Source organism: Manacus vitellinus, unplaced genomic scaffold (genome assembly GCF_001715985.3).
Source record: "Manacus vitellinus isolate BGI_N305 unplaced genomic scaffold, ASM171598v3 scaffold_124_pilon, whole genome shotgun sequence".
Lineage (NCBI taxonomy): Eukaryota > Metazoa > Chordata > Aves > Passeriformes > Pipridae > Manacus > Manacus vitellinus.
The window spans coordinates 176,434-193,376 of record NW_021938921.1 but is presented as its reverse complement, the minus strand read 5'-3'; the positions used below and the strand labels follow the sequence as shown (position 1 = coordinate 193,376).

Genomic DNA, 16,943 nt, shown 5'->3' with positions numbered 1-16,943 from the left:
CTTTGGAAGCAAGGCCGTTTTGTTCTCCCACTTGTGCTCTTCCTGACCCGAGCCCCCTTCCCGCTGCTGTGTTACATTGAGGGAAGACAAGGCTCTCCTCTCACCCCTGCTCTGAGTGATCAGGCTGCCAGTGGGAGAGCAGTGCATGCAGGTGATTCATCAGCACTCATGCGGTGAGGACTGTCCTGTGGATCAGATGGATTGTCCTCGTGGCTGGAAAAAGCTTAGGGGATGTATGTTGGTCTCATAATAATCCCGGTCCAAGTATTGAATTGAAGGGCTGGGGTATTGGCTAGAAGACAAAAGCACTGTGGGGGGTGCTTGAAAAGTTATGGTGAAAAGTTTCTGAGAACAAGTTTTTGTTTGAGTTTGATTGGCATTTGCACCTAATGGTGAACTAATATTCTGTTTTCTGCTACCATCCAAGTGGGGGAGAGGAAGAAAGGGGAGGGAAGAAAAATCCTGAAGCATGTTTTTGAAAATGCTGTGCTTAGCATTGTGACAAGTTTGACACAGGGGTTTATCTAAGGCTGCATTTTAGGGGGGAGGCAGGGAAAAGGGACAAAACTCCTTGAGGAGAGGTGGCTGTTTTCCTGTTCTGACAGTTTGCTGGTATCACCTGTTGGTAGAGGAAACACCCATCGAACCAGAATCTCTGCAAACTTTGTGTCGATTTTTTGTTGTTGAGTTTTCTCTGTGTGGGTTTTTTTTTTGCTGTTGTTTTATTTTGGTTTTGGAGTTTTTTGTTGTTGTTTGTTGGGTTTTTTTTAAGAATAATTCCTGTGCTCATTGCAAGTTGAACTTTTGTTTCCAGGGATTGCCCAGGCTGTTAAACTCTTTTCTTGGAATGATGGTCCACAGATAGGAGGGGTTGTGGGCAGTGGGTTCTTGGGATCTTGCTTCTGTGGGGACTGAGAAATCTCAAGCTGGCAAGGGGTGTCAGGGTGCACAGGAGGTCCCTGGAACCAGAACAGAACTTCTTGGGCATTTCTGATGCTCCAAAGTCTTAAGTCTGCCCCAGTTACTCAGTAGGGATGATGACCATTTTTAACTGGCAGGTCTGCCTTGCCCTACCAGGACAGGTGATATTAAACTGGATCTTCAGCCCTTTGTAGGGATCAGATGATATTACCAGACCTAACCAAAAAAAGAGAGATGGCTGAATTTTTTTGGCTAGTTTGTCACTTTTTTTTTCTTTTGAGGAAATGTTCTGAACTGTTAAGTTGAAAACTTACTGTGGCATCTTACCATCTGTTTCTTTCTTTTTCAGGGTTGGTTAAAAACGTATGGCTACTTACTTCCATCTGACAGCCAAATGTCTGCCTTGCAGTCGGGAAAAGCTGTGCAGTCTGCAGTTGCCACTATGCAACAGTTTTATGGAATCCCAGTGACAGGAGTTTTGGACGAGACAACTATTGAGTAAGATTAACAGTGGCTACTTTTGTCTTTCCCTTTCTTAATGCAGTCATATTACCTGCATGATTATTCCAGGAGCAAGAAGTCCTCCAAAGGGACAGATTTGACTGATTGAGCCAGAGAAGTCTTGATTGTGAAAAGGTGTCTCTAACAAAAAAATGTGGGCAATTCCGCTTTTTACCAACAGTACTGTTTGTGAGTGTGAGGAGAAGCTCTAATTAATGTTGTTCTTTGAACACAGATCCACTGGTGCACAAGCAAAGCATGAACCCTGTGAGCTTCTCAAAGTGGAGAACATCAAGGGTTTCATTTATTTCCATCTCTGTCTGGATTTAGGTTAAAATTCTGGCTCCAGAAATGGCTTCTAATGTGTTTCTTAATTAATTGGATTTGTGTATGTCCACAGATGCTGTTTATGGAGATCCACAGTCTGAGTTGAAGTGAGCTGTTGTAGTCTGATGATGATGGTCAGAGCTAGCTTAGCTGTCCACAGTTGCCATTTGTTGGACTTTCGGTGTTCTCTGCTGCATGTTGACCATACAGCTGTATGTTGGTGGTGTTTTGATAGCTCAGAAGTGTGAGTGTAAATCACCCAGGCTGCAGGGACTGTGTTCTGTAGTCTGCTCTTCATTCTGTGCTGCAAAGGGTGGTGTGGAAGTGGCTCACTGTCTGATAGCCTTGTCTGTAGTGCCTGGATCTGTCTGCTGTTGGTCTGGATTAGGGCAGCATCTGTTGACTAAAGCAGATTGCAGAGAAGGTCTTACTGCTGCTTTCTGGGGAAAAAAGCATCCAATGCTGAGCGAAAGGAGAAAGCCCACATAATGGAACTTGCTTAGGCCCTGCTACTGTCCCCTTGACCTTATTACATTAGCAGACCCTTTTAGAGCAGGCTCTACCTGGTTCTTCATCTCTCCTGTTAGGGCACTGTGCTGGCAAAAGGGATGTGGTGGTGCAAAAGAAGGGGGCACAAAGTAACCAACTGGTGTGAAGTACAAAGGGGTTTGGTTGTAAGCCTTCCAAGCTGCAAGAAGAGGGAGAAACAGAAGAAATTAGTGGATTGAGCAGGAGGGGATCATCCTGGGCTGGGAGTGCCTCTCCAGTGAACATAACGTTTCTTCTTTTAGCTCACAGGAAAAGCCCCTTGTTCTCCATTGAGGGATAGAGACAATCCTGTTTGCTTTTCAAATGAGATGGAAATGAAATGCTTTTTAAAGGTGGGGATTTTCCATCTGAGATCTCTTTGCCATTAATAAGTTTGTAGGTGAATGCTGAAGCCATTGAGCAAGGCTGTGTGTGTGCCTTGTGTGTGCAGAAGTTTGCAGCTGGGATGCTCATGAGTTGGAAGGGGATGGGGGAAGAAGGGGCTAGAACATTGGGGGTTCTAGTTTGGAAAGGTGGGGAGCTGCTTCTGCTTCCTTGTGGGTAATGAGGGAAGGGAGCAAATTGCACATGAGAGTCCCTGCTTTAGTTAATGAAAGTTTTTCTGGAGGAAAGGAAGGTGTTGCCCACATTTTAGAGGTTCTATGTATGGGCAGGGGTTGAGTGATGCATGAACACCCAAAGGCTGATGGGTGAAAAACCCAGATGGTTCTCTCTTCTGAAACTTGAGTCTCCAAAGGCTTGAGACCTCAGCTGCAGCCAAACCCTGGTGTGCTTTGCAGGCATGTTGGGTTGCTCTGCCTCCATCTGCCCTGAGTCAGTTGGTCCATCTGTTGCATGGCAGGTGGAGCAGCAGTACCTGCCTAGAAACTGCATGAACAGAAAAAGAGGTCCTGATTGCTGTTAGCCTGTATTTGAGCTGGGGGGGCATCTGGCTGGGCTGTGTTGGGCTGTCACTTCTTCAGACCTGGTTGTGGAAGCTGGGCAGAAAGAAAAGAGCTGACAAGGCAGGCTGCCCCCAGGGCTCAGAATTACTCAGGCATTTGCTAAGCTGTTATTTCAGTCTGTGTTAGGAGTTTTAAGATTGCAGCTGTGAATTTTTCTGTCACTTCCATCAGTGTCATAAGTTCTGTCCCTTTAAAGTGACTTTAAGAATCAGAGTGCAGGGTTATTATTTTCTGTGGTTTCTTTGTTAGGCAACAAATTCTGCATATTCTGTTTACACTTACTATAGAAATCTAAAGTTTTTCATCTCCACATGTCCCCAAATCCTGAGCTTGTTTTTTCCTCCAGGATTGATGCCCAAGTGTGTGAAAGCCACCTTGCAGGTGCTGCCTGTGGGAGATGGGAAGGAACACCACCATTGGTGATGCTTTTTGGTACCCAAAAGGAAGGTTGAGTCAGGGTCCATTCAGCAGAGGATCTATCTTGAGGTAGCATGTCGATGATATGTGGCTTCCTGTAAGGAAAGCAGGAGAGAATTCATAAACCAGCCTCCTCAGACCCTCAGCAAACATTGTGTCTGCCTGCAGCTGGTGAGGTGAACTGTAGTTTTACAGAGCAGCTGGGCGAGGATAAAGTCCTGGGAACATGTGGAGAGAAGGCACATAGTGCCAAACAAAAGTGGTGTCTACTGTGTCTGTCATGATCAATCCCATGGCTCTGAAGAGAACCAAGGAATAGTGTTACTTGTGTTGGGAGTGTCTTGTGCTTTGTCCTGAGCCTGTTGTGTAGGTCCCTCACCTCGAGGTGCACCACAGCTGTTTAAGGATGGCACTTCCACCAGCTGAAGAGCAGGTGATTGAGAGTGACAGCTTCCTCTGTTTAGGAGAGTGTTGTGGAGAGCTTGGAGCCTGAACTGGGGCAAGCAGCTGTATCAGGACAAGAACTGGATGTCAGTGCTTTTGGAAATTGCCTGTTTTCTGATGCCAAGCAGCTGGAGGAATGCAGTAGTCTATGCCTAAACAGTGCCAAGTATAAATTTTGATGATCCAGTGTTACTGGTGTTCCCATTTCAAAAAACAAGGAGGGGGAAGCAGCCATAAGTATCTGAATCTTGCTTCAAGTAATTGCCTTTTGTTGTTGTTTGTGATGTGATGATTTCCCCTGGAACACAGAAAGGGTTCTCCAAACTGCTCAGTAGAGAATGACTGTCATAAAGCTCAGCTACAGATGATCAACAGCAGCAAGCTTCAGCTTTGTGATTATTTTGCCATAGGCCTGCCCTGCTGAGAAGAGCAGAGATGGCTGCATTTGTACCCTGGCCCATGTGATTAGAGCAGGGCCCATATGTTTGGGAAGTAAGCTGAGTCAGGGAACCAATCCAGATAAACATTCTCAGCTCGACGTTAGCTCAGGCAGTTGACAGCTTGGGTACTGCTGAGCTCTGACCAGGTTACCTGGGCTTTGTTACTTGGTTTCATCAAGGCTGTATCTGAGCTCTGGAACAAACTGTGGTAGAATATGGGGGTTCAGAGAGGCCTAAGTAAAACGGGGTTGAAAAAGGAGTTAGGCAGCCATGGGCATCAAGAGTCTTTCAGCAGCTCTGCTTTGGAAGCTTTGGCTCAAGAGGCCTTTAAAGCCCTGGGTAGTGTTGTTGCAGCTTCCTCTGGAACAGCCCTGTGCCCTGTGCCTGTACCTGGAGCTGGCACAGGGGCAGGGAATTTGCTGTTATGGAAAGAATTAACTTTCTTTCAGGTGTTGGGAAGGAGCAACCAATGATCCTCCAGATGCTGAGGTGTGAGGTGCTGCTGGTGTGTCAGCATAGCCAGCACTGCCCTTGTGATTTCTCTACACATCCGTGTTGGTTTGGTAGCTCTCCTCTGTTAATTTTTTGTCTTCTAGATGATACCAGTGAAGATAAAACAGAAGGTAATTTTCTGACTGTAGTCAGGGCCTGCTGATGCCTGATGTTCAGAGTACTGGTGTTCTCATGAAGCTCAAGAGGTGAAAACTGGGTTCACACTGTGGCTTGTGTAAGGTTATGCTAAAAACATGGTACCATATCATATGGCTGGAGTTTTAAAAAAACCCAACAAAATTCAGGAAATATCTAGGAGAATACAGGTGACAGGTAAGCCTGAGATCTCTCCAGCAAAGTGCTTGAAGCAATGCAAAACAACACAAATAAAGGGCACTTGGAAAAATACAGCGTGTTGAGGTTGAATTGATATGGCTTTTCTAAAAGCAAATCTTAGATGTACTGCTTTTCTTTGAAGGTGGCAGCAGTTGTGTGGGCAAGACAGATCTGATTTCTACAGGTTGCTGGGATTTCTGAAAGACATACAGTGCTGATAAATGTAAGGTGATGTAAGTGGGGAAGATCTGTGCCAGCTTTATATGCACAGCTTGGGTTCTTGTCAGGTACGGTGCAATATGTATAACAACTCTCATTTGCTCTGTTTTTGGTGGGGAGAAGATGACAGATGACTGCACTGAAATTTGTAAGCCCCCAGAGTTGTTACATATAGGAAGTGGAATCAGGAAAGGGCAGCTGTGTGACTGCCTGGGCTGGGCTCTGTGTGTGTGTGTGCTGTGGAAGAATGTTCTGGTGGGGCTGTACGAGTGTCTGTCTGCTTGGTTTTAATTTAAAGGGTGTCCTGGAAAGAAGTCTTGTAAACCTTCTACTGGTGATGGGAAATGCTCCCTTCCTGAAGGTGTGGGGCTAGTATTTTTTGATGGATAAGCTGTACTTTGTTTGGGCACAAGCATGTGGGCACACATGGACTATTTGCCGTGTGCTGGCTGTAGTTGATGGAGAAATGTCTGCATTTGGAGGCCAAAAGTTGTCCCCCCAGGGGAAGCCTTACTGATGAGGAGGGAGAGAATGTGGTGTCTTGTTTGAGAAATGGGCCAGAGTTGGCTATGATGTTCTTCTCATGGGTGATGAGGCAGTGGCACGTCCTGCAGTGTGTTCTTAAGGGCTTTGTGTCACAGTGGACACTTGTCTTTGCCATCAGAGTAAGTGGATCAAATGCCTGAAGAGTTCCAGTGGCTGAGGGCAGTGCCAGTCTGCCTGGGAGGCTGTGGCCATGTTATTCCTGGGCTCTGCTCTGCTGTCCTGGGCTGTACTGTGAAATCCTGAAGTGTGTGGCTGGGGACCTTTGGAGACCAGTACCTGTAGGTCCTCTCTTTCTGTCCTTGTCTCCTTTTTCCCCAGCAGCCACATGCAGTGATGGGCAGTTCTGTTCCTCTGTGAGCCACTTCTGACTTCTCTGGAGTGTGCCCACACCAGCAAGTGGGTCACTATTTTGAGGAACAGTCTGTTTCTCCTTGTCTGAGAATCATTTATGTTGGAGGGAACTTCTTGAGACCGTCTACTCCAAGCCCTTGCTCAAACAGGGACAGTTAGAACAGGTTGCCCAGGACCATGTCCAGTTGGGTTTTGAATATCTCCAAGGATGGAGACTCTGCCACTTCTCTGGGCAACCCGTGCCCATGTTTGACCACCCCCAAGCTGGTGCAAGAACTAAGCAAAAGATCTGTCAAGGCTGGAGATAAAGGAGTTAGAGAAGGAGACTGGACTTCTCTGATCATAGTGCCTGGATCCCTGTGCAAGGGACAACATCTTTTGCTCTTCCAGCTCACCTGGCCATAGAGGCAAGAGTTTCCTACATCATGAGTGACATCAGGGGTCAGGGGTTATGGGAAGGACCCCATGGAATTTGGTGTGTGTGACCCAGACACTGGAGTGATCTGTTCTGGTCACTAGAGCCTCAGTCACTGCCTGTGAGGGTCGTATTTGCACTTGCTCAGTTTTATCTAGTGAGTTAGGAACTGGATTTATTTTTCCTGGCATGGGAGCACTTCAACAAATGGAGAGTGGATCAAGTAGGTGGTGGGTGAGTTTGATTCCAGTGCACACACACCTGTGATTTTGGCTCTTGTGGCATTATCATCATTAACCTCTTGTCAAGCATAGAGTTTACATGATCTGGTATCTGTGATTCCAAAAGGAAAAATGAAGTCTTTTTGGTTTGCTGAGGTGTGGATTGCCAGCAGAGATGGGGTGCACAGCTCTGTGCAAAGAGGGTAAACCCGAGAGAGGGAGGACTGAGCCCTTCTTGGGGTCTGCATTGGCCAACCCTCAGAGGTCTTCCAGTCACCCTCTGAGTTCTTCGGAATCTGTTTTCTGGATTCTTTGCTAGCTTGCCATTTTCCCCTTCCCTTCCAGGTGGATGAAGAAGCCTCGGTGTGGAGTTCCAGACCATCCCCACCTACGCCACAGCCGGAGGAAAAAGCGCTATGCACTCACCGGCCAGAAGTGGAGACAGAAGCATATAACCTACAGGTACAGCCCCCTCCCTGCCCCTTTTCTGGTGGGGAAAAAATGGTCTGTACTTGTCTGGGATGCAAATTTTGTAAGTACTTTTAAATTACAACAGGATCCTGCCTGTGATGCCTGGTTAAGGCATTCATTCTCAGAACATGATGTGGGGGAATACTGTCAGGGCACTGGAGTAACTGAAGAGTCTCTTATCAATTAGAAAATAACTAATCAGTGAAGGCACTTAAATCCCAGCCACCAATTGTGTAATTTTGGCAGGAAAATCTTAGTCAGCCCCTTTCTGTTCCATTTGAAATCTAAAGCTCTAGCCTTTAGATAATGTGTGATCTCTAACAAACCATTAAAGCAGAAAGAACATCGTCTGAAGTCGAGGTGCTTCCTTCTTCTACTGATTTGCAACTTTTTACTGAATATGTATTTTTGCAGAGGTTTTACTTCTGCTGCTGAAATAGAGCTCTTGCTTTTGTCCAGGCTTAGGCCTGCCTAGGAGATATGCTGGGGTGAGCTTTTGAAAGACAGTTGCTGAATGATGCAAATGGAAGTTTCTGACAATAAGAATGTCACTTAAAATTAAAATTAACCCCCCCCATTCTAGTTGAAATTCCAGCCTTTTAAATTTTTTGGACGGGGAAAGGGGTTTGCAAAGGAGTGAAAATTAGGAACGTAGTCATTAAGGAGAAGATGTGATGATCCTTGTGGGTCCCTTCCAACTCAGAATATTCTGTGATATAGGTGAGCAAGACTAAGACAGAAAGAAAGTCTGTGATGGAGAGATAGAAATGTGAGTGACCAGCATGGGGAAGGTGCCAGAATGTGTAGGAAGAGATATGATGGTGTAAATGGAAGGAATCAGGGACTGGTGCTCTCTTTTGCTTCTGCCAAGAATTCTGAGAAAGGAGGAGGAGGAGGAGGATTCTCCAAGTAAGAGTGAAGAACTGCAGAGACCAGGAGGAGGGACTTGCTCCACCAATAATTATTCCTTTAACTCAAATTGTAAAGGGACACCCTCTGTTTGTGAAGGCGTGAGAATCAGATCCTGCTTCTAACCTTTTCTGGACCTTCAGGAAAACTTGTATAGAATCATATAAATAAAACATGCCTCAAACATATGCATAACCACGGGAAGCAGATTGGCAGATGCCTCCACTGCTGCCTCCGTCAAACCAGTGGTTGTTTAGCTTTCCAATTTCAGTATTTGTAGTGTGCAGTTAAGTGAGGGGAGTCTTGATTCACCACCGAATGTGTTACAGTGTCTTTCATCTGTCAATCATTGTATTAAATTGAGCCAGCTCCATCAAAGACTGAAAATTGTTTCCATGACACAGATATTTCATATTCCCCAAGCCAAATTTAATAGATCATTAGTCTATTACATGCACAGACACAAAATCCCCCATGAACAGTGTTTTTTAAACTTAAGTTTATAATTATGGGAAATTTATGTGCACTTAAATGCTCCTTACCCTCCCCAAACTCTGTATCATCACCTGTCATGGACTGAGCTGCACAAAACTGGCAGGTCCATCACTCCTGTGAGCTCTAAAATATTTTGAGTAGTCCTGAGAATGAAGCAGCTCATGTAAGCATAATTTACTGAAAGGTTTGTTTCTCAAAAAGAATTTTAGTGGTCAGTTTTTTTCATGTACTGGATTCCTTTTTTTTAACATGATAACTTCAGACAAAATCTGAAGTAATTTACGTTTTTAAACTAAGTTACTCAGCTGCCTACACCCAGATTGGAAAGGTTGTCAGGTTTTTAGGAAGTAACAGAAAATCAACCAAGGCATTAGGAAGATTTTTATTAATAAATGTAGACCTCAGATCAGGGCCGTAGTTTTGTTGGTAACTTTCTTTGTAACAGCAAAACTTTGCGTGCACAAAGTACTGTCTGGAAAAAATAAAGACCCTTTGGAAAGGGAAACTCTGTGGCTTTATATTGGTAACAAGTCTCTGATGTATTCTGCAAATTTAAATGTCCCTTCTCTCTCGTTGTACAGCGTACACAACTACACCCCCAAGGTTGGTGAGATTGATACAAGGAGAGCCATCCGTCAGGCCTTTGATGTTTGGCAGAGAGTGACACCGCTTACCTTTGAAGAGGTTCCTTACCATGAAATTAAAAATGACAGAAAGGAGGCAGATATTATGATATTTTTTGCTTCTGGTTTCCATGGAGACAGTTCTCCGTTTGATGGAGAAGGTGGATTCCTGGCTCACGCTTACTTTCCTGGACCAGGGATTGGAGGAGACACTCACTTCGACTCAGATGAGCCATGGACCCTGGGAAATTCTAATCACGATGGTAAGAGTGCAGGTCATCTTTCACAGCAAGGATAAGTTGGATGCAGACTCACTGACAAGCTTTCAGCTAGGAAGTATTTGCTTAGTGGAGCTTTTGCCTCCTGTGCAGTGGTTCAGATGTTTTCTAAAACATGTTTCCTATCTTAAATGGGAAAATAATGTCATTGGTTTGTATTAGTGTGGCTGTGCACGGGTCTGAATTTGAGGAGTGTGTCTGTTTTTACATCTCTCAAGATTTTTGGGCCTTAGTTGCTGCAAAAACAGCTCTGGGAGGGAGAAGGTGAACAGAAGAGTGTTGAAATGGTATCTCACGGAATACCTACCAAGGGCAATCAGAGTTATTCGTAATGGTGAGCAGAAAATTGGGAGTGAAGACATTCGAATGTCAAGTTGTTTTGATCCATACTTGTTTTTTCTGTCTGGGATTCCTTCTCCTGTCAGAGGTTGGGGCTGGCTGATTAGTTAAGGAAGACTGATGATTGGGACAGCAGTTTTTATCTCATTAAGCATGAAGAGTTCCTGCTTCTTTCTAACATTATCTTACTCTCTAATGGCAATGAGCACTTTCTGTTCTATTTTCAAACCTTTGATTGAGGATAGTGATGACTTGTAGGAAGTTTTAAGTTCAAAACCAGAATTTCACAGTGGCTTCATAAAATTTCTCTCCAATTTCCACAGTCACAGCAATTTGGAGAGAACAACGTGTCTTTCAGCCTGTAGGGATTCAAAGTCATGTTTAAGGATATGATAAGGACTGGAAGTTTACTTGGATTGTAAATACTGACTTGATTTTTAAACTGTATAAAAACATAGTAGTGTTATTGTGCCCATGATGTCTAAGGACATGTGCAGAGGTGATGTCTTGCATTAGGCCAAACAGAAAAGAAGAAAAGAAGAAAAGCTTTCAGGCACACAGACACCTTCAGGCCTGCCCTAAAAGTGGCAGCTTGCTTTAAGAATGGATTGCAAATTGAGAAAATCCCTCAGATCATCTTTGACAGGAAGTGGAGCTGTCAGGTTCAGTGTGGGAATGCTAATTGGTAGGAAAGCAGAAATTAGAGAGAAGTAATGTCTCCTGGCATGTTTAAATGACTAGATGAGATGTAGGCTGAGAAAGAGAGAGTTATAGCCTGTGGGATGGGGAGGGGGGAGAGTGTGGAGAGCGTGGGAGGTTATAGTGTGACAGAGAAGCAGTCTTGCTGTCCTGAAATGTTAGGAATTTTTATTCCTGGGTTTGGGGCTGAAGGGAAGTTCATAGGTTTCCCTCCAGGATCAGGAGTGACAGAGACCTTGTGAGAGCTGCTTTTGCAGCAGCAAGGTGTGTTTGTGCTGTGTCAGTGGTCTGTGCCAGTTCAGTCTGTGTTTAGTAGTTATTTGAGGTCAGCTGTGGGGTGTGGGGTGAGGCCCTTGTGCTGGATATGACTTCCCAGGTAAGCCCAAGTGTGAGACCTGGCAGTGCTGGTGTCTGGGAGAGAAGGTCCTTACAGGAAGGTGGAAGGAAAGGTTTTGACAAGTTGTAGTTGTTTTTTCTATTCTCATTTGTGCACAAAAGGCTTCCATCTGGGATAAACTTAGCAAGGTTGAGAGGCGGCTTAAAGACTGGGAGGGATGGTCCTGGGGAAGTTTTTAATGGCTGGGTAGGATGTGCTAACATCACTAGATTACATGATCACTTTTTTGAGGATTTTTTTGAGTATAGTTTTTAGGATGGTGTTTGAGAGCAATGCATACAATGAGTAGAGAGTCTGTCTTTTTATGAAAGCTATTTCTTTTGCTATTCTTATCCGTGTGGCTCTTTCAAAAACATGATTTATTTCTCTGATGTGCTGAGTGACTGTCATGAGTGGTGTCCTCAAAATGCATGCATTGGTATTTGAGGGGGCTGGTGTGCACTCTTGAGTGTGAGATTTCCGTTCCAGAGGATGTCATTTGTGTATTTGTTTTCAGATAACTGTGCTGTATAGACTGCAGGGACTCTTAGACAGTCACCAGCAAGGATTTTGAGAATGGGGTCATATTTGTCCCCTCCACCTGGGGGACGTGCTGATTGTAGGAGGGGAATTTGGTGTGTTGAGGATGACAGGGGCAAGGCTGTAGTTGGAGCATTATAGGTGTGTTGTGTGAGGAATTGGTGAGGAAATTGCCTGCATTCTTAGCCTTTGTGTGGAAATGTGAAGCTGTCCTGCCTCCTCACTGGGTGACCCAGGCCTCTCTAGGGAGGAGTGTCCTTCTGTTGCACTATTCCTTGTCACTGGAAGTGTAGGTAGCTTCGGTTTCCCACCTCTGATGTTTTTATTTGAAATGCTGTTAGCAGGGCCTAAAAAGTTTCTTCTTGGTCAGAGATTTCCTGCTCAGTTCACTGCTTTTTTTCGTTGAAAATAAGGTATTAGTGGGGACAATATTGTCTGTTTAATAGAAAGTATTTCCTTAAACACGGTCTTACTTGTCCTTGTGATATGTGTTTTGGGGCAGTGGGGTTGATCTTTCTGGAACTGAAGAAATCTCTTGGTGAAAGAATGAGAAACCCCTACCAATAGGTCACTAGTAGATCTCATTTATTCACATGCTAAAGAGGAACTGTTTTGGCCATTCAGTATCTGTTAAATGGTTATAGAAATCTTAAGATTGAAGTAACAATAGTATCTTTACACCAACCCACAAAATATCACTGTTTAAAAGGTTCCATTCCTGACAAGAATTAGTTGAAAGGATAATTTGAGCAACCTGCCTTGTAGGTCTCTTGGCCTCACAATTGTGAGGGTAAATCTCCTGTTTGCAGAGCAGGATGCTGAAACTGGTGCTGTAGGTCCTTCACAGTATTTAGCTGATCTCTTTATCCATATAGTTTTGTTACAAACCACTTCAAACAGAAGCTTTGCTTTTGTTGGTCTGCATTTGTTACACTGTGTTGTGGCCCCTGCAGAGTTTGTCCATCCGTGTTTGGATGAAGCTGTCACTCCACAGAAGAGCTGCTTTGGAGTCTTCACTGACAGTGCAAATTATATAGATAAAAGTGAAACATTTCACATGAAATCTCATCCAGTCAGGAAAAGTAAGAATGATTTGAACAGATCTTTCTGTGCAAGCAAACCAGAGGATTTATATGTGGAGAATGTGGTGTATCCTGAAAGCTTCTGTCTTGTAAAGATGCCTCCTGGTAATCCACTGGGGTTCACTGGCAATTTTATCAACCCACTTAGTGGATCATTAGTTGGGATTTATATACTTATTATCATTTTGCATGGTCATTATTATACTGATTTTGCCCTTGTGGACAGCATGGCCATTACCATGTCCCTTAGAATTATTATTATAATTATACTGGCTCTGATGCTGTGGGTTGTCTTTTGGAACCCATGGTAACAAGGACACATGCACCAACACTTGGAGCTGCCTCCTCTGGCATTCTCATAAGCAAGCTGTGGAAGATTAATTTAGATTATCTTATGATGAGGATGGGCAAAACCAGGTGGGAAGTTGAACTCCTGGAGCAGCCCTTACTAACTGGGCTCACGGGATACAGAATTCATTTGTTTTCAGATGATAGTGTCGATGGGAGCAGCTAGAAGCAGGAAGCAGGAAATCGGAATTTGAAGGGATAAAGGCAAATCAGAGAAGTGATATGGCAAACAAGATGCAACTGAAAAAGAGGAGAAGGGTGGTTTTACATTTAGAGATAAATCATCTACACAACCACACAGGGGATCTCTCTCCCTTGGCACCTCGGTGTCTCATCTAACCTGGCTAAAGCACAGAGGTGATGCATGAAATTCATTAACTGGCCAAATCAAGTATTTCCTAGCCTTTATATGAAAACAATAATTAGATATGTATGTGTCTCCAAAAACAAGCTGAAAAGGAATCCAGAATGACAGAAAGTTAAACTATCCACGTTACACATGACAGCTCTTACACACCTCTGACAACTCAAACATTAGTTTAATCCAGGTTAATTACAGGAAGTAAATTTTAATCTCCAGTTTAATATTATAAATAGTATCAGTAATAATCCCAGGCAAATCTTCTTCATGGTATTTTAAAAGTAAAAAACCATTGCTGTTACATGTGTAGTCAACACTCTACCACTAAATCTGTGGTGTTTGCAACCCCCTATGGGTATATTAAAGAAATTTTTTAGTATCAAAGCAAGGTAAGAACTGAGATATGAAGATGACCAGATTTTATTTCTTTCAGCATGCCCAGAGTCCCTAATACCCTCTTTATCATCTGCTTGTGTAGCATTGTAGGTGGGAGTGTGCCCAAGGGCAGCGTCTTCTTGGAATAACCCCCCAGCTGACAAGTTATTTCTGTAGCAATTGTAGTGTAACTCAGCTTCACATCGTGTGATCATTTTGCAGATCACAGGGCTCACCTTTCAGTACCTCTCTTCCACTGCACAGCTTCACACCTGTACCAGGTTCTCTCTGTGAATGTAGGATGTCCACTCTGATGGTTTTCTAGATGTTGGCAAGAAATGCTGAGCTTTGCTTGCAGCAAGTGAACAAATCTTACAGTCAAAAAACAAATGTGTCCCCCATAGATCCCAGTGTGTTCCTGCAGAAGCTTCTCTGGAAAGCTTCCTATTCAGGATTTCTGAAGGAAAGCAGCCAAAAAATGTGCCCTGTGTACAAGACACTGCCAGCACCGGTGCAGGAGATGGGACCTCATGGGTCACATTCAGTGCTAAATCATGCAGAAGTTCTGGAGGAAAAGGGCCTGAACCACCTTCTGGGAAGGTTCTGTCAGTCACCAAGGAGAGAAACTGGAAGCTTTTTCTCTGTGATTCCTTCACTAGCATTGTTCCAGTGGACATCTACCTGAACAACAGAGCAAGCGCTCCTGAATCCACCATCTGGACATGGCATATGTTCAGGAACCTGAGCAGGCTTTCAGAACAGCCAAATACTGTCTGAGCTTACTAATGGGAATGTTCAGCAAGGATTTCAGTGAGAAAACTTTGATTAGGGTGGCTAATTTTGGAGTTTACTGACAGCCTGTAGTACCTGTTGGGAGGAGGGGCATGTATAGCTTAGAGCTGACGTTTAATCTGCTGGTCAGTGTTCAAAGTAGTGTCTTCACTGGAGATCTATCTACTGTTTTCTGTCCTGGCACTATTAATATCACAAATTTTCTTGATTCTTGGGACATTTGTATCCCTGTTCCTAAAGATGGGATCCTGTCTCTCACCTCTACATTTGCAGTGGAACTCAGTTGCACAAGCACAGGCATTTAGCCAAGCTTTGAGAGAGCCACTCTCCTGTAACAGCTTGGGCTGTTCTTTTTACAAATCTGATGCACCAAATTAATTTGAGCTTGAACCTGGATGTCCTGGTACTCTTTTTGTTCTTGCCATGAGTACAGAGTTCTTAAAATTGCCCAGGCACCTACGGATTTTCTGCCACAGCAGCTCCTGTGCTTGTGGTCTGTACCATTAGACCTCTGACCTGTGGCTTTGTCCCTTTGGTCCATCTTGGGTGCCTTAGGGAGGATGTCCTGTGCTTCTGATACTTGTTGCCTTTACTGTCACTTCTGAGTATGTGCCTCTCCTCACCCATCTTGAATACCTCAGAAGACATTAGAGATACAATATGGAAGGTTTCTTCTGTACAAATGCAGTTACTGAGCAATATCCTTATATTTTATGGACCGTATCTGGCTAGAACAGGCTGTTCTCCAGACTGTCCCAAGGAATAGGTGTATGGCTTTCCCTGTTCAGATTCCTGGATCATGGAGGGATGAGTGTCTTTCAGAGCCCTAAATAATTTGACCTCGAATGAGAAACAGAATTCAAGTACCATGCTTTTCATTCTCAGCTGCTGGAACTGCAGACTCGTGCTCTGGGTCTCCACGGAGATGCTTTAGGTCTCCCCTCGGTTTGAATTCCACACAGGGCATTTTGCACGTGCCTCCTCCCATCACTGTCATGGTTTTCCCACCACCTCTTACTGTTTCTTCCCTTTTGAACCAAGGGAGAGTTGAAGTGGCCTCAGTGTGAACCAGATAAGGGAAGGTATGTAGCCAAATGGGGTTTGTCTTTTTCTACCTTTCTCCTGGTCTGGTTTGCCTTAGAGCTGCCTCACCTCTTGAGCCCAAATGAAAGAGTAGGCAGAGATGGGTGGCTGGGGCAGGAAAAAGGGCTGCTGTCCTTTTAGCTTGAGGATGCACATCTTGATCATAAAAGCACAACAGAACTATTGTATGTCTGCATTCTGGGCAGAGTTTTATTTCTTCAAACCTCTGCCTTCCATTCTCCTTGCCTTCCCCCCCTCACTCTTTGTCACTGTTTTAATCCAGAAAGCTTTTATTGTTCCATAGCTGAATCTTTTTGCAAAGCCTTCTTCACATTTGCCATCAGTGCAAGTTGAAACAAGTAATGTTTTGAGAATGGAGTGTGGTGTTTGGGGTCCCCAGTGCATGAAGGGTGTCGGCAAACTGGGAAGAGTCCAGTGCAGGAACACTGAGGTGATAAAGGATGGGAGCAAGAGGAAAACAGGGACAGTGGGCTTGTTCAGCCTGGTGAGGAGGAGGAGGAGGATGGGGAGGAAGCGTCTATAGCAGTCTTCCACATGAGGAGATCTTATGGAGAGGACAGAGCCCACACTCTTCTTGGAGGTGAACAGAGAAGGGAACAAAAGGCAACGGGCACAAGCTGCAACAAGGAAAACCCCACCTGGGCATAAGGTAAAACCTTCTTACCAGCACAGTGGTACAACCCAGAGGCTGCACTTGCAGAGGATGTGGGCACTCCATCCTTTTGGAGTGTCCTGAGCAACCTGATGTAATTTTGAGATTAGCCCTGCTTGAAGCAGAGAGGTAAACTTGGTGGCTTCCAGCCATGCCTTTCAATCTACGTTTTTCCATAATTCTTTAGCATTGCCAAACAGACAGAATTTTAGTTCCTAGAACTTAGGACCAAAGTGCAGTTACTTCTCGTGGCAACTCTGAGCCATAACAAGGTATTCAGCTCATAAAATTCTCTTCTTCTGTCACCCTTCTAAAAACAGAAATCTTTTAATATTGAGATCTTTCATGAGGGAGGACTGGTGATGCTTATAGGTGC

At 44.4% G+C, this 16,943-nt stretch overlaps 1 protein-coding gene across 1 annotated transcript in view; it reads left to right on the top strand.

Moving 5' to 3' along the window:
- The first annotated feature begins 1,264 nt into the window (after positions 1-1,264).
- Positions 1,265-16,943, top strand: part of MMP24 (matrix metallopeptidase 24) — a 43,763-nt gene continuing 28,084 nt past the window's right edge. The window contains exons 1-3 of the mRNA XM_008934512.3: positions 1,265-1,419; positions 7,469-7,585; positions 9,580-9,884. Coding sequence (XP_008932760.1) covers positions 1,316-1,419; positions 7,469-7,585; positions 9,580-9,884 — 526 coding nt within the window. The 5' untranslated portion in view covers positions 1,265-1,315. The remainder of the gene's footprint in view (positions 1,420-7,468; positions 7,586-9,579; positions 9,885-16,943) is intronic.